Source organism: Octopus bimaculoides, chromosome 8 (genome assembly GCF_046866305.1).
Source record: "Octopus bimaculoides isolate indiv1 chromosome 8, ASM4686630v1, whole genome shotgun sequence".
Classification (NCBI taxonomy): domain Eukaryota; kingdom Metazoa; phylum Mollusca; class Cephalopoda; order Octopoda; family Octopodidae; genus Octopus; species Octopus bimaculoides.
Window position 1 is genome coordinate 6,807,766 of NC_142935.1, and position 21,245 is coordinate 6,829,010.

The 21,245-nt window shown below is 31.6% G+C and overlaps 1 protein-coding gene across 2 annotated transcripts in view; it reads right to left on the reverse strand.

Annotated features, from left to right (window-relative positions):
- Positions 1-20,815, reverse strand: part of LOC149134305 (uncharacterized) — a 136,198-nt gene extending 115,383 nt beyond the window's left edge. The window contains exon 1 of one of the 2 annotated variants that reach the window (XM_089356054.1): positions 19,407-20,815. In XM_089356054.1, the coding sequence (XP_089212180.1) occupies positions 19,407-20,396 (990 nt within the window). In that variant the 5' untranslated portion in view covers positions 20,397-20,815. Of the gene's footprint in view, positions 1-15,386; positions 16,499-19,406 lie in introns of those variants that run through there. The other variant, XM_089356052.1, reaches the window with a different exon arrangement.
- Positions 20,816-21,245: the final 430 nt, after the last annotated feature.

Below are 21,245 nucleotides of genomic sequence, written 5' to 3' on the forward strand. Positions count from 1 at the left end.
TCAGTGTTTTACTCAGAGTATCATGAGTATTACATATTTCTGGGATCTCTTTATATTTCTTAAAGAAATACGAAGTATTTGATTGCTTTTCTTTTACGTATCTCTCAGCCTCGCTCGCTGCTTTATGAAATTCATACTGCAGGGCAGTCCCAATTGGTATATTGATATACCAATCAAATAGCAAGCATGTAAATGTTATAAAATTAAATACAATGAAAATGTATAAAATAATTGAGACAAGAGTTGTGCTGCTGTTTAAATATTTTGCTGAGGAACTCGAAACAGAATTCATGGAAAACGGGAGAACGAATTCCACGAGAATGAGTAAAATAGGCAGCAGCAATATCACTATAGAAAGTGATATAAAAGAAAATATAAAGTTATTGTGATAGAATTTTTCATCGTCTTCTTCAATTTTAAGTTCGGTGAATGCTTCGAGTATTTCCTTCTCTTTAGATTTTCGGAAGAATTTGATCAGACAGTAGAGTGAAAACAAACACTGAAGAAACAGTGCATAAATATATACAAATATTCCATCAGTTTCGCCATGAAGCGATTCTATCATAGCGAACGTATATATAATGGGGTTCATTATCAGATATAAAAAATACAGGATATAAAAGGCAGAGATACAGATAGTTTTACATTTGATAGATTTCAGTGATATGTTCATCAGTGATATCTTAGAAATTCTAATTTTACCATAAAATTGAAGTATTTTATAGAATCGTGTATCTTTTAGTTCCATATTTTTTGTAATAAAATATTTCTCACAAGTTACTTCTATATAAAGAGTTAAACTCTCTGACATAAGACACAGAGGCCTTATTTCTGTTTAAGATCTCTAATTCTTCAATTCTGCTTCTCTAATAAGTTCAGTTTTGCAAAGATCTATGTGGTACGAAAGAACAGGAATTAAAGAAGATATTGGATAAAGCTCTTATATAATGTCTCCCGCTTTGTTTGTATGTAGGGATTATTTCAAATCTGATGCTATGGATTAAAATGCATATCAAATTGAATATTGCTCGCTAAGCTTCTTAAGACATAAATCTTAAATGATTTATATTCAATCAACACTTTTGAAAGCGTATAGGAAGATGAATACCAACAATCTATTATGAATTCATGTGTGATATTACTCTGATGTTCTTTTGATTTTGGCAAGTATATTGATTACAATATCGATATTATATTCTTCTCCGTTAGTTTGCATTGTATGAAGCGTTGGTTCCAAATGGATGTACATTGAGTAGTTCTTTTATCTGCCACATATAAGAAGATTTGTCTTACATTGTAAGATTCCTGTTACATATGAGATTTCTCTCAGACATATCTATCTATCTATCTATCTATCTATCTATCTATCTATCTATCTATCTATCTATCTATCTATCTATCTATCTATCGATCTATCTATCTATCTATCTATCTATCCGTATATACATACATACATACATACATACATATATATATATATATATATATATATATATATATATATATATATATATATATATATATATATATATATATATATATATATATATATATAATCAAAATATATATATAATCAAAATAAGCAACACGGATTTTAAAGATGATTGCAGTACGCACGTTTCATGCTACTCCATTTATTTAAGTAATGCGAGCATTACAGTAAATGCAATATGTAGAGCAATCTTCAGCTGCACGAAAATGCAGAAAATTACAGTAGAATAGACATATTATAATAGTGGCAACATTTCAAATCCAAGTGGGAAGAAGAATACATAAAAATCTATCTTGACATAGCCAAGGCTATCAGGCTAGTAAATATCTAATTCATGATTAATGAAACTATTAATCAATTATCATGTGTCTGTATTGGATGTCCTTGTTAATCCGTGATATCCATTTTTCTTTTTTTTTGTCCCTTAAACCTTAATAAACCCATTATTATAAACTATATAAATCCTATACTAAATCTTCTTCACATTATAAAAATAAAGCTTACCTTTTACGTGTCTTCAAAATAGTATTATTATATGATATATATCAGCTTAAATTATAAAATCATTTAAAAGTAATTCAAAATAGTTTTCCTAAGCCCAATATACATAATATCCTTAGACTTTACACCTTATCTATAGCCTCTGATTTCAATACTGACATTACTTCATGATTTTTGTAGAAACTAATTACATTACATTTTATTATTATTATTGTTAACGTACTTCTTATTATTAAAATATTGTTTAAACTAATATTGATATCTGTAAAACAATACTGATGCTCTTTTCAGACGAAAGAAAAATCCCTGTTTGACCTATATGCTTAGGGTTTAATTCCTCAACATTTTGATAGTAGTAAAAAACCCCAACCTATAATAGTGTTGCCACTCTGACCAGAAAAAACCTTTATAACCGTATCCTTTATAGCCATGTCCATGCATAATGCTTACACCTTCCCTTTCCTTAGAAGTTGATTGTCCTTTATACTATAACTACTAGATAAGAGACAACAAAATCAGAGACAGTTAGAATTTCTGCCTAGAACCATTTACTAGCCTGATAGCCTTGGCTATGTCAAGATGGATTTTTATGTATTCTTCTTCCCACTTGGATTTGAAATGTTGCCACTATTATAATATGTCTATTTTACAGTAATTTTCTGCATTTTCGTGCAGCTGAAGATTGCTCTACATATTGCATTTAATGTAATGCTCGCATTACTTAAATAAATGGAGTAGCATGAAACGTGCGTACTGCAATCATCTTTAAAATCCGTGTTGCTTATTTTGATTTTTTGATCACCTCGTTTTTGGAATGGTTTTTGTATAATACCATACCATACTATATTCTGGTGCCTAAACATAAGTACCATATTCAATTTTGAATCTAAATCTAAATCTACTAGCGTTCTACCTCAGATTTGCATTTGGCCGTACGGCTTTTGAATTTTGTTTTCACTGTCCAATTTTTCCTGTCTTGGTTTGTGTTTGCCACCTTGGAATCCTCTGTGTAGTGGGTTGATCCACTACTCAGGAAGAGACTATTCTAGAGTACGTTCTGTCTTATCTTCGAAACGTCTAGATAGAATAGAGACAGCTGATGAAGGGATATTCCAAGTGGCTTTCCGTTTTCCTATGTGTTCGTTCCGTTGTCTGTAGTTTATTGTTCTAACGTCCTGTACCCTGATATGCATATATATATACACATGTAGATGTATGTACATATATGTGTGTATACATGTATATATATTCTTTGTATATATATATATATATATATATATATATATATATATATATATATATATATATATATATATATATATATATATATATATATATATATATATATATTCAGAGAAAACTAGAGGCCGACAATGGAGAGCAAAACCATTTTTGGTAAGTTGGGTAGTAAATTTTTCTTTTCATGAAATTATAGCTTTTTAGTGGTTTAAAAGTTAAAAGTGATGTTGAGGTCCTTACAATCATACAGTTAGAATGTGACAACCTTTTTAGCATTAAGGAAAGTGTTTTAAAATTCCCATCAACTAGACGATAGAGCTGAAACATATTCTTTTATTTGTTTCAGTCATTTGACTGCGGTCATGCTGGAGCACCGCCTTTAGTCTAATAAATCGGCCCCATGATTTATTCCTTGTAAGCCAATTACTTATTTTATCGGTATCTTTTGACGAACTGCTACTTTAAGGGGACGCAAACACACCAGCATCGGTTGTCAGGCAATGGTGTGGGGTACAAACACAGACATACAAACACTCACATGTATAACTATATATATATATATACATATATATATATATATATATATATATATATGTATATATATATATATATATATATATATATATGTATATACACACACACACACACACACACACACACACACACACACACACACACACACACACACACACACACACACACACACACATATATATATATATATATTATATATATATATATATATATATATATATATAAAATATATAGTTTTAGGAAAAATATAGGAAAAATAACCAAGTTTCAAGAGCTCATCGATGAAAATCCACTATCACATATAGAAAAATTAACAATTAAAAGCACAATAAATGAGTATAATATAAAGCAAAGTAAATATCATAAGATAAATATAATAAAATGATTACACGTGTTTCATAACTAATTTTCAAATAGAAAGGAAATTTAAATCGATTAAAATCAATTAAAATCAATTGAAATTATCGAAAATAAATTCTATTCAAAAATATAGCTAATCGTCAGATCGTAAGTAGAACAATAATTAGATATATATATCTCAACCAACAATAAGTACCAAATGAATTAATATGAAATACTTATTTCATAAAGATAGAAAAATTATTAAAAATATAAAAATATCAAAATAATAACCATTCAATAATCCCCCCTTCATCCATTATAATAACATGTATATTATATACAAAAAACAGCTTACATAAATTATCATTGTTTTAAATTATCTTTGTTTTAAATATGTATATATATATATATAGAAAAGTTAAACACAGCAACACACATTCCCCGAAAATACTGCCGTACATATCCACATACAACCCCAGAAACAAAGAAGCCTTCACCATCATCACCCAAAACATACCAATGCTACATAAAGACCCCAAATTGAAGGAAATTTTACACACACACAAAATCATCTAAAGCCACAAACAACCAAAATCACTGAAAAAGATCCTCACAAAGGCAAAATTATTTTCCGAAACAACAGATGCGAAAGTAAACAAATGTGGTCGACCAAATTGTGAAACATTCCCAAACATTCTAGAAGGTTCAGAATTCCTCTTCAAAAAGGGACACAAATTCAAAGTTAAATCTAACTTTACTTGTGCCTCAGAACATCTTATTTATGTAATAAGATGTTCGGGCTGCCACGAGAACTACATAGGGTCCACAGGATTATCGCTCAGACGTCGATGCACTCTGCACCGCCAGCAGATTGCATACCCAGAATACCGAATGATACCTTTTAGTGATCATATTGAGAAATGCGCAAAACAAATGCTACCACAATTTATAATCTTTCCTTTTTATCAATGTGCCATTAAAACACCAACACAGATTAGATTAAGGAAACCTTTTTCATTCAAAAATACAAACCCAAACTTAACCATTGCTAACACATTTAAATAAGGAAATTCATCACCCCACTGAGAAAAAAAAGGGAAAAAAATATAGAACAAAACCATGGTAAATTAATCAAATTCTACCACCTCCTAGATTTCGATTATCTCCCCTATACCGGAAGAAATCCCTAATTATCTCTCCCTAGAACTCTTCTTTCTCAGACTGGAGCGAACACCTTACAATGAAGTAGAGAAATTTGAAAAGACAACACGAAACCGGTTATTTCTCAAAATACAATGTTTATATACCAAAAAGATTTTCTAACATTTTTCTAACATTTTTCTAACATTTTTCTGACATAATTTAAATATATACTTTAACCATGTAACACAAGCCTTCTGTAGTTTTTTCACTCTTATTATCTTTTATATATATATATATATATATATATATATATATATATATATATATATATATATATATATATATATATATACGACAGGCTTCTTTCAGTTTCCGTCTACCAAATACACTCACTAGGATATGGTCGGCCCGAGGCTATAGTAGAAGACACTTGCCCAAGGTGCAACGCAGTGGGACTGAACCCGGAATCATGTGCTTGGTAAGCAAGTTACTTATCACACAGCCACATGTAGATTCTTTTATTCTTTTATATTTTGATTTACCTGTGTTTGAGCTGATAACTTCTTATCTATTTATTTGTAGTTTTTTTTTTATGTCATCCTTTTGTAACATATAAATTGATTAATAATTACATCCATTTATTCTCCATTATCTTCTTCTTTTCCCCCACAATATTGATAATTTCAATAATCCTGAAATTTCGCATAATATGATACGGATAAAACCAGTGAAAGAATTTTGATGATATAATCGCTAATAACAACATGACTTCATTGAACGAACTATACACACACACACACACGCACACACACACACACAAACACACATATATATATATATATATATACATACGAATATACACATGATTGTGTGTGTGGTGTGTTGGTTGTATGTGTTTTTGTGCGTGCGTGCGTGAGTGCGTGTGTATGTGTTTGTGCGTGTGTGTGTGTGTGTGTGTGCACGCGTGTTCGTGTGCTTGTATTTGTATATGCGAGGGGGTGATAAAAATATCCCCGCTTTATGTGTATCGCGGAAGGCACAAAATTCCGAGTTCTTTCACGGGTCTTAGAGACACTGAAGCACCGCTGCAATAGGTGTGTTTGTCGCAGAGTGAGGGAGCTACGTTGATGGAAATCGTTACCGATTCTATTGTGTTTTCTTTTATCTATGCCAAGAACATTTCCGAACACACTCTTATATGTATGCATGTATGTGTGTGTGTGTGTGTGTGTGTGTATTAGCTGTATATATTTATGTATGTGTAAACTATTCCATACAAGAACGGTATACACACACAAAATTACACATACACACGTACATATATATATATATATGTACACATGTTTATATATATATATATATATATATATATATATATATATATATATATATATATATATATATATATATATATATATATATATATATATATATATATATATATATATATATATATATATATATATGTATATATATATATATATACATATATACATATATACATATATACATATGTATGTATACATGTATATATGTATACTTATAAATATATAAATATATATATATATGTATATAATAATAATAATAATAATAATAATAATAATAATAATAATAATAATAATAATAAAAAAAAAAAAAAATAATAATAATGATAATAATAATAATACTAATAATAATAAGGACGATGATGATGATGATGATGATGATGATGATGATAATACGAAGGAGACAGGCCCAACTCATGGGTGGTAAGATTAGTAAGAGCCCTGCAGTTTTGATTGACAGACTTACTACGAATGATGGCTCGATACCCATACCGGAAGGCGAGCTGGCAGAATCGATAACGCGTCGCGAGAAATGCTTTACGTTATTTCGTCTGCCGTTACGTTCTGAGTTCCAATTCCGCCGAGGTCGACTTTGTCTTTCATCCTTTCGGAGTCGATTAAATAATTACCAGTGACGCACTGGGGTCGATGTAATGGACTTAATCCCTTTGTCTGTCCTTGTTTGTCCCCTCTATGATTAGCCTTTTGTGGACAGTAAAGAATGAGATACAAATACCAGTTGATGGTTAAATATTAAATCACAAAACTCAATGCTGGGTAAATATGTCATATACTACTGTATCAAATAACGGTGTTAATAAGACTGTAACCAAATGAGAACACCTTTTGCCCGACAGGTGCATTGTCGTTGAGCAGCGCACGCCCTGTCGTCATACGGAAGCTACTTGAACACAAAGCCAGGCGATGATAAGAATCAGGAAAGTAATATGTAACAGAAAAGAATGGATAACCTGGTACTGTAGGGTGGAAGTAACAAGTCTGCAACGCATGCAAGACTCTAGGAGGTCCCACAAAACCTGTGATGAAGAGATATAATGGCAATTAAAACAAAAATTCTAGGTTGGATTTTATCAATACATCGCACGCGCCTTTCCACATAACTTTAACATCAGAGACATTATTATTGGGATGAGTACAGTATAGTTCGTATAATCCATGATCATCCGCTTGATCAATATCCATAATCTATTTCATCAGGTGATACTACAGAAATAGTGGAGGCGCAATGGCCCAGTGGTTAGAGCATCGCGGTTTCGATTCCCAGATCGGGCGTTGTAAGTGTTTATTGAGTGAAAACACCTAAAGCTCCATAAGGCTCCGGCAGGGGATGGTGGCGAACCCTGCTGTACTCTTTCACCACAACTTTCTCTCACTCTTACTTCCTGTTTCTGTTGTGCCTATATTTCAAAGGGCCAGCCTTGTCACACTGTATCACGCTGAATATCCCCGAGAACTACGTTAAGGGTACACGTGTCTGTGGAGTGCTCAGCCACTTACACGTTAAATTCACGAGCAGGCTGTTCCGTTGATCGGATCAATTGGAACCCTCGTCGTCGTAAGCGACGGAGTGCCAACAACTACAGAAATAGAGGTCAATACTTCTCTTATATTCTTATTCTATCTAAAGGCTACAGTAGGCGACTGAGGAAATATCTGTTTTAAACGTGGGTATGTTTTCGCTACATGCTGGTGACTTTCCTGCAACACTTTTGAAATGCCAGCAAAATTTCAGTGCCAGTTAATCACGATTAAATGAAATAGCAAATGAAATAGTTAAGATTAGCAAAGATAGTCAAGCCTCCACTCATAATTTTAGCAAACACAATACAATAGATGACAGAATTTCATCTGATAAATTGGCACAGAAAATTCACTGGCATTTCAAAAATGTTGCATGAAAGTTACCAGCATGTGGCGAAAAAATATCCTCGTTTAAAACAGATATTTCCTCAGCCGCCTATCGTAGCCGTTAGACGGAATGAGAATATGAGATAGTTATTGACCTCTATTTCTGATTCCAAGAAAACGAACATTGGACTATCTGCACGCTGTGCCTTGGAAAACAGTTCCAAGAGAAGTAAGCCCTGTTCATTGTGCAACAACATGAGTCAAGTGAATTCCATGAAGAATCATAACAGAAATGTTAGGATTTATATGGAAGGTGGGACATGTAGTGATTCCCATTTGGTGTACGAGGCATAATGCACGAAACACAACTTGATTTATGTTGGTTGTTCAACAGAACAATTAAACAAAATGTTTAATAGGGCACAGATTCGAACAGTAGTTCGACATAACTTGCTGAACATTTCGTTTCAAGCGGCTGCAATTTTGAAAAAGATCTGAAAGTGCATATTCTCAGAAAATATTCTGAATCTGCTTCACTTTCCCTTCTCAGAATGCATGAGGAGAAATATGTTTCCGGATTATCAAAAGTGTTTGATTAAATATTCTTCTTGTTCTCTTTTATCTTTTGCTCTTTTTTCTGTTTTTTTTTTCTGTCTTTGTTTTCTGTCTTCTTTGTTTTCGGTCTTTTTTTTTTGTTTTCATTTTTGTCTTTTTGTCTTTCTTTTTTGGTTCACCTGTTATAAAATTGAAACTCTTATAAAACATTGTAACTTAAAAACTGATGATGTCATTCCATCAACGTGTGGACGCTGGTTGCTCTCGTTCATACTTTACATTTAAATTTCTATAATTTTCAATTTTTATACTTCTTATTTTCAACTTGACAAATACATTTACTCAACCAATAAAATATCTATAACGATCGAATCGCGCTCTTCGTCTTGACTATTCTTCTTCTTCTTCTTCTTCTTCTTCTTCTTCTTCTTCTTCTTCTTCTTCTTCTTCTTCTTCTTCTTCTTCTTCTTATTATTATTATTATTATTATTATTATTATTATTATTATTATTGTTCAGCAGTCTTATTTATAATCACGTACTTTCACTGCGCAGCTCCGTGTGCCTTACGTATGTGTTATGGTTTATTGTGTTGATGTCATTTTCTCTGTATTGCAAATGTTTCTACATAAGATTATTATTGTTGTTACTGTTCTTGTTTTTAAGTAGAAGAATGACAAGGCAGAGGTGCAGGAGAGGGGAGTAGGAGGAGGAAAAGGAAGAGGCGGTTGAACCGAAGACGGACAGAAAGAAAGAAAGAAGAGAAAAGAAAGAAAGAAAGAAAGAAAGAAAGAAAGAAAGGGGGAAAAAGAAGGGAAAAGAAAGGAAAACTTTTAGGAAATGCAGAAACATCAAAAAAGCATTATTAAATAAAAAATGACGTTTTCTATGAAGAAGCTGGAGGAGGAGGAGGTGGTGGAGGAGGAGAGGAGGTGGTGGAGGAGGAGAGGAGGAGGAGGTGGCGGAGGAGGGGTAGGGGGAAATGCAGAATGGTCCAAAAAGCATTCGTAAATCAAACATGGCGTCTTCCAAAAATGCTGTTTAAGAGATCACTTATTCTTATTGGTATTATTAGTATGCCGTTCCATTGTGTCCTACGAATAAAGCCATTCCTGACACTGGACGATAGCGTATCCAAGTGAATGGTTTTTTAAACCCCTCACTCAGGCCTTCTGCATTTCGTGGATAAGCGAGATTTTGTGTGGCGTCCCTAAGACGTTTTATGAAGAAATGTAGCAAATTCCGAGAACAAAGACAGAGAAAGAGAGACTGATGGAAATGAGATAAAAAATAGGATGGCGGTTGAAATAATCGTCCTAGTGGAAGAGAGGGAAGACTTTCGTCCATTATTTCACCTCTATCTCATGTTTACATTTGGGAATCAAAAGATGCAAGACGGATATCGGAAGATAAGATATCGCATAAATTTAAAACACCAATGAAATTGGGATAACATATTCGACATCTTTTATGATGTAATATGTAAAATAGAATTGAAGAAAAACTGTGATTATATATTATTATATAACTTACCGATGTATTTAAACGAACTCCGATCCACATCATTGTGATCAAAAGCATCACGTCCAACAAAGTCATAAATATAAAGGAAGTGTGTCCAGAAAATATATTTTGAAATGAAGAATTTAAAATAATATAAGTAGCAACACAACATCCAGTAATACTACTGAGTATGATATATCCCGAAGTCAGCTGAAATGATTCATTCACTAAATTCAGTATTTTACTCAGAGTATCATGTGAGTTACATATTTCTGTAATCTATTTATATTTCTTAAAGAAATACGAAGTATTAGATTGCTTTTCTTTTACGTATCTCTCAGCCTCGCTCGCTACTTTATTAAACTCATAGAGGAGTGCAGTCCCAGTTGCTGTACTGATATACCAATCAAATAGTATGTATATATGTGATATAAAATCAAATACAATGGAAGTTAATGAAATAATTAAGTCAAGAGGTTTGCTGGTTTCTAAATTAATTGTTGAGGAATTCCAAACAGAGTTCATGAAAAACGGGAGAACGTAGATCATAATAGTGAGTAAAATAGGCGGCAACAATATCACTATAGAAAGTGATATAAAAGAAAATATTAAGTTATTGTTATAGAATTTTTCATCGTCTTTCTCAATTGTAAGTTCGCTGAATGCTTCGAGTATTTCCTTTTCTTTAGATTTTCGGAAGAATTTGATCAGACAATAGAGTGAAAACAAACACTGAAGAAATAGTACATAAGTATAAAGAATCATTCTACCAGTTTCGCTATGAATCTCTTCTCTTAGATCGTAAGCATATATAATGGGACTTGTAATCAGATATACCAAATACAGGATATAAAAAGCAGAGATACAGATAGTTTTATATTTGAGAGACTTCAGTGATATCTTAGTAATATTAATTTTTCCATAAAATTGTAATATTTTATAGAATCGTGTTTCTTTTAGTTCCATACTTTTTCTAATAAAATATTTCTCACAAGTTACTTCTATATAAAGAGTTAAACTCTTTGACATAAAACACAGAGGCCTTAGTTTTGTTTAAGATCTCCAGTTCTTCAGTTTTGCTTCTATGTTAAGTCGAGAGTGTTGCAAAGTTCCGTGTGTTCCGAAAGAAGATATGGGAAAGAAGATATGGGATAAAGCTGTTACATAATGTCTCACGCTTTATTTGTATGGAGGGATTATTTCAAATCTGTTGGTATGGATTTAAGATATATATTAAATTGAATATTGCTCGCTAAGCTTCTTAAAACAGGTGATTTTTATCAGATCAACACTTTTAAAGCGTATAGGAAAACGAATATCAATAGTATGTGTGTGTGTGCGTGTGTGCGTGTGTGTGTGTTTGTGTGTGCTTGTGCATTTATGCGTGATATTATTCTGCTTCTTGTTTGATTTTCGCAAGTACATTAATTACAATATCGATATTATTTTCTTCGCCATTAGTTTGTATTTTAAGAAGCGTTGGTTCCAAATGGATGTGCATTTACTATTTCTTTCATCTGCCACATTTAAGAAGATTTATCTTACATATGATGTTTCTCTGATATATATATATATATATATATATATATATATATATATATATATATATATATGTGTGTGTGTGTGTGTGTGTGTGTGTGTGTGTGTGTGTGTATGTATGTATATATATATATATATATATATATATATATATATATATATATATATTATTTTGCTTAAAAGAGTTCCAACACTGTCTGTTTTTTATGTCTTATTTATATTCCTGCAGAACTAATGTGGGGTATAGAATATGGAATATACAATATATAATATGATATACAATATACAATATAAAATAAAATAAAATAAAAATGGATGGCACCATGAAAGAAAGTATTGAATGTAGATGAAATATTGAGTGTTCAATATAAAGGATCAAATATATAAATATATATATATATATATATATATATATATATATATACATACACACACACACACACACACATACACACACACACACACACACACACACACACACACATATATATATATATATATATATATATATATATATATACATATACATATATATGAATATGCATGTGTGTGTGTGTGTGTGTTTTATCTGTATATATTTTTATGTATGCGTAAATCATTTCACAGATTAACAAACATTATTTACACACGCACACAAATATATATATGTATATATATATATATATATATATATATATATATATATATATATATATATATATATAAGGATATATTAAAGAGAAGAATAGGAAGAATAGGAAGAAGAAGAAGAAGAAGAAGAAGAAGATCAACAGCAACAACAACAACAACAACAACAACAATAGCAATGAAAACAATAATTATAGGATGGATTTTATAAATATCTAATACATCACTACGCGCGTTTCCACAAATCGCATGTCTTTATCATCAGCGTTCTTATCATTTGGATGAGTACAGTATAGTCTGTGTTATTTGTGGTCATCCGGTTGATCAGCATCATTGATCCATTTCATCAGGTGATATTACACTAGGGTAGGAATCACAGAGATATGTTTATCCCTTTTTGCCAGGATGATGGCCAATGTAGCTATTTTTGTACGTACTATGTGTGTTTGTGCATATATATATATATATATATATATATATATATATATATATATATATATATATATATATATATATATATGCGTGTGTGTGTGTATGTATGTATGTATGTATGTATGTACGTATGTACGTATGTATATATGTATATATATATATATATATATATATATATATATATATATATATATATATATATATATATATATATATGGGGGCATATATGTGTGTATGTATATACATACATATATATATATATATATATATATATATATATATATATATATATATATATATATATATATATATATATATATATATACAAATGGAGGGAGATACAGAGAGAGATATGAAGAAAGCTAGATAGATATACATAAAGATATATAGACAGATTGACTATAGATACACGCACACAGACACACACACATGTATATATATATTTATTTGAGTGTGTGTGTTTGTGAAGTCTGATCCGGATTGTTGTCATAGTAATGAAGCAAAAGCACACAGAGTAAAACCGGTTGTGAAATATTGACCTTGAACTCTGCTGTACATACACACTAAGTGTTAATGCTCTAGCCTACTTCTGCTGTTTACAGCAGTGCTTTGAAGGAACGTGTGTAGCGTGTGATCGTCGCATTGGCCATGACAGAGAAAGTTGCCGTGACGATACCTGCTCAGACGCATACGCAACGTTGCAGAAATTGTATGGAGAGGAGTGTATGAGACGTACACAAGTGTACGAGTGGTTCAGACGTTTCCAAGATGGCTGAAGAATATCGATATTGACGATCGTTCTGGGAGACCCACATCCAGCAGAACTGAGATGTACAGATTAGTTCAGTCCATTATCACTGAATATTTCGGTATGAGATGCGTTTCTGCCAACATTGTGCCAAAACTGCTTTCAGCTGGCCAAAAATAAATAAAAAAATACGGGTTTCAGTTGCACAAAATTTCCTTGATTGTGTCAAGAATGATGAAAACTTTAAAAATACTTTTCAAAGGTCTTTGAGCAGGTATCACCAAGCTTTTGGCAAAATTTGATGTAGATTCTCTGCTCAATTTTCTCTCTCATGGTCAACACGACGACCACACGCAACACACGTTCCTTTCAAGCACTGTAATAAGCAGCGGAAGTGAGCTAGAGCGTTAAAATGTAGTATACATGCGCAGCAGCATTCAAGGTCAAACTGTGTCCAGCATCTTCACTTGGCGTGCTTTAACTTCGTTACTATGGCAACAGTCTGGATTCTTATTGATCAGACCACGTATGTCCGTGTATAAGATGTCTGGTAATATATAGACATTCTTATCATCACTGAATAGAAGAAAAGCAGAAAAAGAAGGAGGAAGAGGAGAAAAATAATAAGAAGAGGAGGAGATGGAGGAAGAAGAAACGAAGGAATGAAAGAAAGAAATCAGCTATTAGGGACTATAGAATAACCCAAAAAGCTATTAGGGACTATAGAATAACCCAAAAAGCTATTAGGGACTATAAAATAACCCCAAAAGCTATTAGGGACTATAGAATAACCCAAAAAGCTATTTGGGACTATAGAATAACCCCAAAAGCTACTAGGGACTATAGAATAACCCAAAAAGCTATTAGGGACTATAGAATAACCCAAAAAACTATTAGGGACTATAGAATAACCCAAAAAGCTATTAGGGACTATAGAATAACCCAAAAAGCTATTAGGGACTATAGAATAACCCAAAAAGCATTTGTCAATAAAAAATGGTGTCTTCCAAAATTTCTGTTAACGAGACTAGTTATTGCTATTGAAGTTCTTCAAGTGTCGTTCAATTGTGTCCTAAAAATAAGGCCATTGCTTAGACTGGACAATAGTGCGTCCATGTGAATAGTTTTCTAAGCCCTCACTCCAACATACTGCATTTCGGGAATAAGAGAAGACTTACGATCAATTGTAGCTAATTCCCAGGACGAACACAAAGATTGAGTGAGTGAGAGAATGATGGAATGAATCAGAGATCGGTACAAAACAGTTGTCATAGTGAAATTTTTCTCATAGTGAAATCTTCCAAAGATGGAAGCTTTTGGTTCATTATGTAACGTCTATCTTATTTCTACAAATGGGAAACAAAAGTGGCATTACGGCCATCGTAGTGTAAGATATTAGGTAAAGAATAAACGATTACATATTCTATTCATACATTAACGAATGTCCAAATTCTGTATCTTTTATGATGTAATACATATAATAAAGGTACTTATAAAAAGCAGACGAGAGAATGCTATAAAATAATTATATTACTTACCGATTTATTTAAGCGAACTCCAATCCAAACAATTACGATCAAATACATAAGGTTAAGGGATGTCACAATAGTAACACAGATGTATCTATAGTTTACGGTTTTTAATGAATCATTTATAATTCCGTAAGTTGTAATACAACATCCAGTAATACTACTAAGTACGATAATTCCCGAAGACAACTGAAATGATTCATTTACTAATTTCAATATTGTACTCAGAGTATCATGTGTGTTACATATTTCAGTAATTTCTTTATATTTCTTAAAGAAATACGAAGTGTCTGATTGCTTTTCTTCTACGTATCTCTGGGCCTTACTCGCTAGTTTATTAAACTCATAAAGCAGTGCCGTCCCAATTGTAATATTCATATACCAATCAAAAAACGAGAATGCAATTGATATGCCATTGAGTAAAGCCTGTACAATTATCATTGATATGCGATAAGGATTGCTGATTATTACAGCAATTCGTAAGCCAGTTCGAAATTTTTTAGTGGAAAAAGGTAGAACGAGATTGATAAGAAGATGACAAAGAACAGGCAATGATATTGTTATGTAACGTAGGATATAAGAAAACAGTAAGTTATAATTATAGAATGTTCTATCATCTTCTTCAATTTTAAGTTTGGTGAATGCTTCAATGATTTCTTTGTCTTTAGATTTTCTGAAGAGTTTGATCAGACAGTAGAGTGTAACGAAACATTGGTTGAATATTCTGTACAAAAATACAACTATTTCATCAGTTGATTCGAGACCAAATTGTTTGCCATTGACAATGATTTGAATTGGGATGACAATCAAAATTACACAATACACGAGATAAAAACCATAAAAACAGATTGTTTTAAATTTGAGTGACCTTAGTGATGTTATATTCGTAAGTGATATCCCAACGATGTTAATTTTCTGATAATATTCCAGTATTTTATAAAAATGTGTTTCCTTTAGTTCCATAGTTCTCTGTGATTGTGTATTCTTCGCAAATTACTTCTATATGAGCTAAAATCGCTGACATAAACCAGAGCAGGTTAACTTCTTGTAATATTTCAAGTTCATCAAATTTACTATTACACTATGATGCACTGCTCGTTTGTCACGAAAGTTCTGACAATAAGGATGAGACGGGATGAAGATGTTATATACCGTCTTAGGCTTTGTTTGCAGGTATTATCTCAAATCTTTTATTATAGATTTTATGTGAATATTAACTAAAATATCGTTCAGTAAGCTCCTTAAAAAAGATCAACCACTTATGTTCATAAGAACATGCGCATAGGAACATGAATATACTTATATCTATCTATCTATCTATCTATCTATCTATCTATCTATCTATCTATCTATCTATCTATCTATCTATCTATATATATGAAGAACGATATAAATGTATAAGATATGGATGTGCAAGTCTTCATACACACACATACATTCATACATATATATATATATATATGTATATATATATAAATATATATACATGCATATATATACATACATATACAAATACAAACCCACTCATCCGGCCACAAAGACTCTCACAAACATATTTGTTACCAATTTACTTGTATATACATACATACATACATACATACATACATACATACATACATACATACATATATACATACATATATATACATACACATATATATATATGCATATATACATATATACATATATATATGTATATATGTATGTATATATATATATGCATATATATATACATATATATATATATATATATACGTATATATGTATATATATATATATATATATATATATATATATATATATATATATATATATATATATATATATATATATATATATATATATATATATATATATATATATATATATATATATATATATACATATATATATATATGCATACACAAATCAATTTGGTGACAATATTTGATATAGTAAAAACTAATTGATATCTATACACCATCGATATTCCTCTTAGCGGATTTGCGAAAATCGAGTGAGCAGCAAAATAGATCCTATATAAACATATGTATATATACGTTATGTAGAATATCGACGTATATTGTTATCAATAAGCTTGCATTATATCAAGCATTGTTACCAAATTGTCTTTTGTAAATCGATTAAAGGGACTTACTAACTTTGCCGCATGAAGGAGCATTTCTTTTTGTTTCTAATGAATATATTAGTGTAAATGCTGATGTAAACGACGATGATAATAAGAGATAGTTTATTAGGTCGTAACCTAAAGCTGGATGCGCAGGGGTGTGTCCGAGTACGTGTCTATATATGCATATAACCGTGTGATTGTTTATATATATTCGTTTTGCAAGATTCTTGATGTAAATTGGAGTGTTGAAACTGATAGTATTGTATTTGGGGATGGCCATGTTGCCAGTTTAGCCAATAAAAACATACACACTATATATTTGGTGTTCACTTGCTTCAGCTTTATTTTATATTAATTGTATTTCGGCCAGAGTTCTTTCGTCACACATCTGTGACCTCATCAGTGGTCCTTTGCTTTCTTCTTTCTTTTTTTGTGTTTCTTCCCTTACTAATGATCAGCCATTTTGTTTTCCTATTGTATGTGTCTTTATTTGCGCATGCGTATACCCATGTGTGTGTTTGTTTAGTGTGTGTGTGTAGGGGGAATGTGACTCTATTATCAGTATCCTCTGTTTATACACGTTCGTTTAATTTGTTTTTATTTATTTTGTTCATGTGTTTATACCTACTTATTATTTTTTAATTCTTTCTTTTTTTGTATTTAATTTAATTTAATTTGGTTAACGTATATAGTTAATTAATTCCATTTGTTTACCTGTGTATTGTATTCTATTTTGTTCATATTGTTATCAGTTTATGGGGATCACATTCTGTCATAGGTTGTGGTGTGTTGGGAGGTGGTGCTAGTGTTCCATTCCAGTTTCCTATTCAGGTTAGGTTTATCTTCTATTATGTGTGTAGCTTCTGTAATTTGTCTAAGCGTCGCGTCTGTTCTATGCGTGGACAAGATTTTAACTTCTATGTTGTTGAGTCAGTCCCCGTGTTCCTGCTCGGCGTGCTGGTACAGAACCGACGAACTCTTCTCTTCCTTAAGATACTTGCCCCCGCTACCACGCAGTGGGACTGAACCCGGAACAAGGTTGCGACAGCATATCCATAGGAATAGTATTCTCACCCTTCGCCAAATCCATCTGCATTCTTGGGATTAACGAAAGTTGGTGTTGCAACTTCACCACACATCTAATGACAAATTGTAGCAATCTCCCAGAAACTGAGATAGACAGACAGACAGACAGACAGACAGACAGACAGATAGATAGATAGATAGATAGATAGATAGATAGATAGATAGATAGATAGTAAGTGAGCAAGGGAGAAAGAAAGAGAATGAGGAAAAAATAAGATTCGTCCAGCATTTAATGGAGATTTTATTTTTCCACCTAAAATATGATAAATGCTAAGTTAAATAGATAGATAGATAGGGAGAGGGAGATAGAAAGACAGATAGATAGATCGATATATATATATATATATATATATATATATATATATATATATATATATATATATATATATATACATATATATATGGAGAGAGAAAGATAGACAGGGAGAGGGAGAGAGAGAGAGAGATTGAGTGAGATTGCTCGATAGATAGATAAACAGATAGAGGGAGAGTGAGTGAGAGATAAAAAAAGAGAGAGAGATAAATAGAGAGAGAAGTCAGACAGACAGACAGAGGGAGAGAAATAAAGAAATAAAGAAATAAATAAAGAAAGAAAGACAGAAAGAGAGTGGGGAAGGAATAGGATTCGTTCAATGTTTAACGGGGATTTTATTTTTCCACCTGACAAAAAAAAAAAGAAAAAGATAAATGCTAAGTTGAACACCGGAGCGATTTTGATATCATCATTGAGAAACGGAACAAAAATATGTCACCTTCTTTATAAGGAAATAACTATTATAAACATACGGAAGTTATGAAATAATTGAATTATATAAACACATGAAATAACTTACCGATTTGTTTAAACAAATTCCTCTCCAAACCATTATGATCACAAAAGTCAGGAAACAACATACCAGAATTGAAACATAAATGTAACTATAGAATGTATTTTTAAACGAACCATTTATAATTCCGTACGTTGCTATACAGCATCCAAGAATACCCATGAGTACCATAAATCCTGATCCCAGCTTTGTTGATTCATTTACTAATTTCAGTATTCTACTCAGAGAATCATGTGTATTACATATTTCTGTAATATCTTTATAGTTTTTAACGAAATACAAAGTATCTGATTGCTTTTCTTCGACATACTTCTGAGCTTCACTCGCTACTTTGTTAAACTCATAAATAAGTGTTGTTTCCATGACAAGGTCTATGTACCAATCAATTACTATGAAGGTTAATGATATACAATTGAATAAAGCCTGTAACGTTAAAACTGGCCAGTGGTACGGATTGTTGATTGGTACAGGATATGTTAAGAAATTGCGCAAACTGGCACTAAAAAACGGAAGAGCATGATCAATAATGAGGTAAATAATGACCGATAAGATCACAGTTATGTATAGTGCTTTATAGGAGTATGTAAAGTGACTATTATAGAATTTTCTATCTTCTATACTTGTAAGTTGGTTGAATGCTTCAACTAATTGTTTGTCATTAGATTCACAGAAGATTTCAGTTAAACAACCGATAGAAAGGAAGCTTTGGAAAAAAATGATATAAATATATACAAATAATTCATCAGGTGAGATACCTTCCAGTTGTGTTATACCGACAATGCAGCGAATGGGGTTTACGATCAAATATAAGCAAAACAATAAATAAAAGCCATAAAAACAAATGGTTTTAAATTGCGGTGGTTTCAGTTGTGATATATTTATAATTGATTTTCTGATAATATTCATTTTCCGATAAAATTCCATCATTTTTATGAATTGCGTTTCATTTGATTTCCTATTTTCTCCAATTTCGTCACCTTCAAAAATAGACGGCATATCGACCACAGATATCGGTGAAATAGAAGACGCGAGATTTTTCTTTTTCTTTTTTTCCCCCTTTTTTTGTCCTTTGTAAAGCTATTAAATCTTCTACGTGGTTTAGTGTGCTTGATTGTTATAATAGTTATATAATCCGTTATACTAAACGACTTTCTAACTAATGTAGTAATTATGAACGCTTCGTATGTATTGGCCTAGTATTCTATACGTGTGTGTTTCATGGAAAGAATTGAGACATTCATTTTCAGTTTTCAAAGAATCTCATAAATTTACACTGGTATATGGATGTTAAGCGGTTTGTATATGAGCGTAATATGTGATGTTTTATATCTGTAGAATATCTCCTTTACATATAAAAATGACATACATGTTTCGACACAAGTAAACTGGTTCTGCTCTAATGTGCAATGTAATTGTCAACTGAATCTGTAGCAGCCCGTGTTTTTATATAAGCTCAATCATGCTATCAGTATTAGTTTTCCTTTGAAGCCACATTGATTTCTTCTGAGTCAATTAGTTCGTCCCTATTGCGTAGGCTTCAGCTAGTTTCTCTTACATAAAGCCTTAATTCAAAATGTATCCTAGTGTCTTATATAAGCAAATAAATATATTATTGTTGTATCATACACATGTTTAACTTTCTCATCAACATATTCGCTTATATTGAAACGGCAAGAATAATCAATACGCAATCGTTAATTTAACAACGGGAATGCTCTCGTTCGTTACTTTAAATTGGACAGGAATATGAAACATGTATGGGTGTGGCTATGTGTGTGTGTGTGTGTTTACATCTGTATGCATATACGTATCTTTTGTCTTTTAGTTGTTTCATTCTGTAGCCTA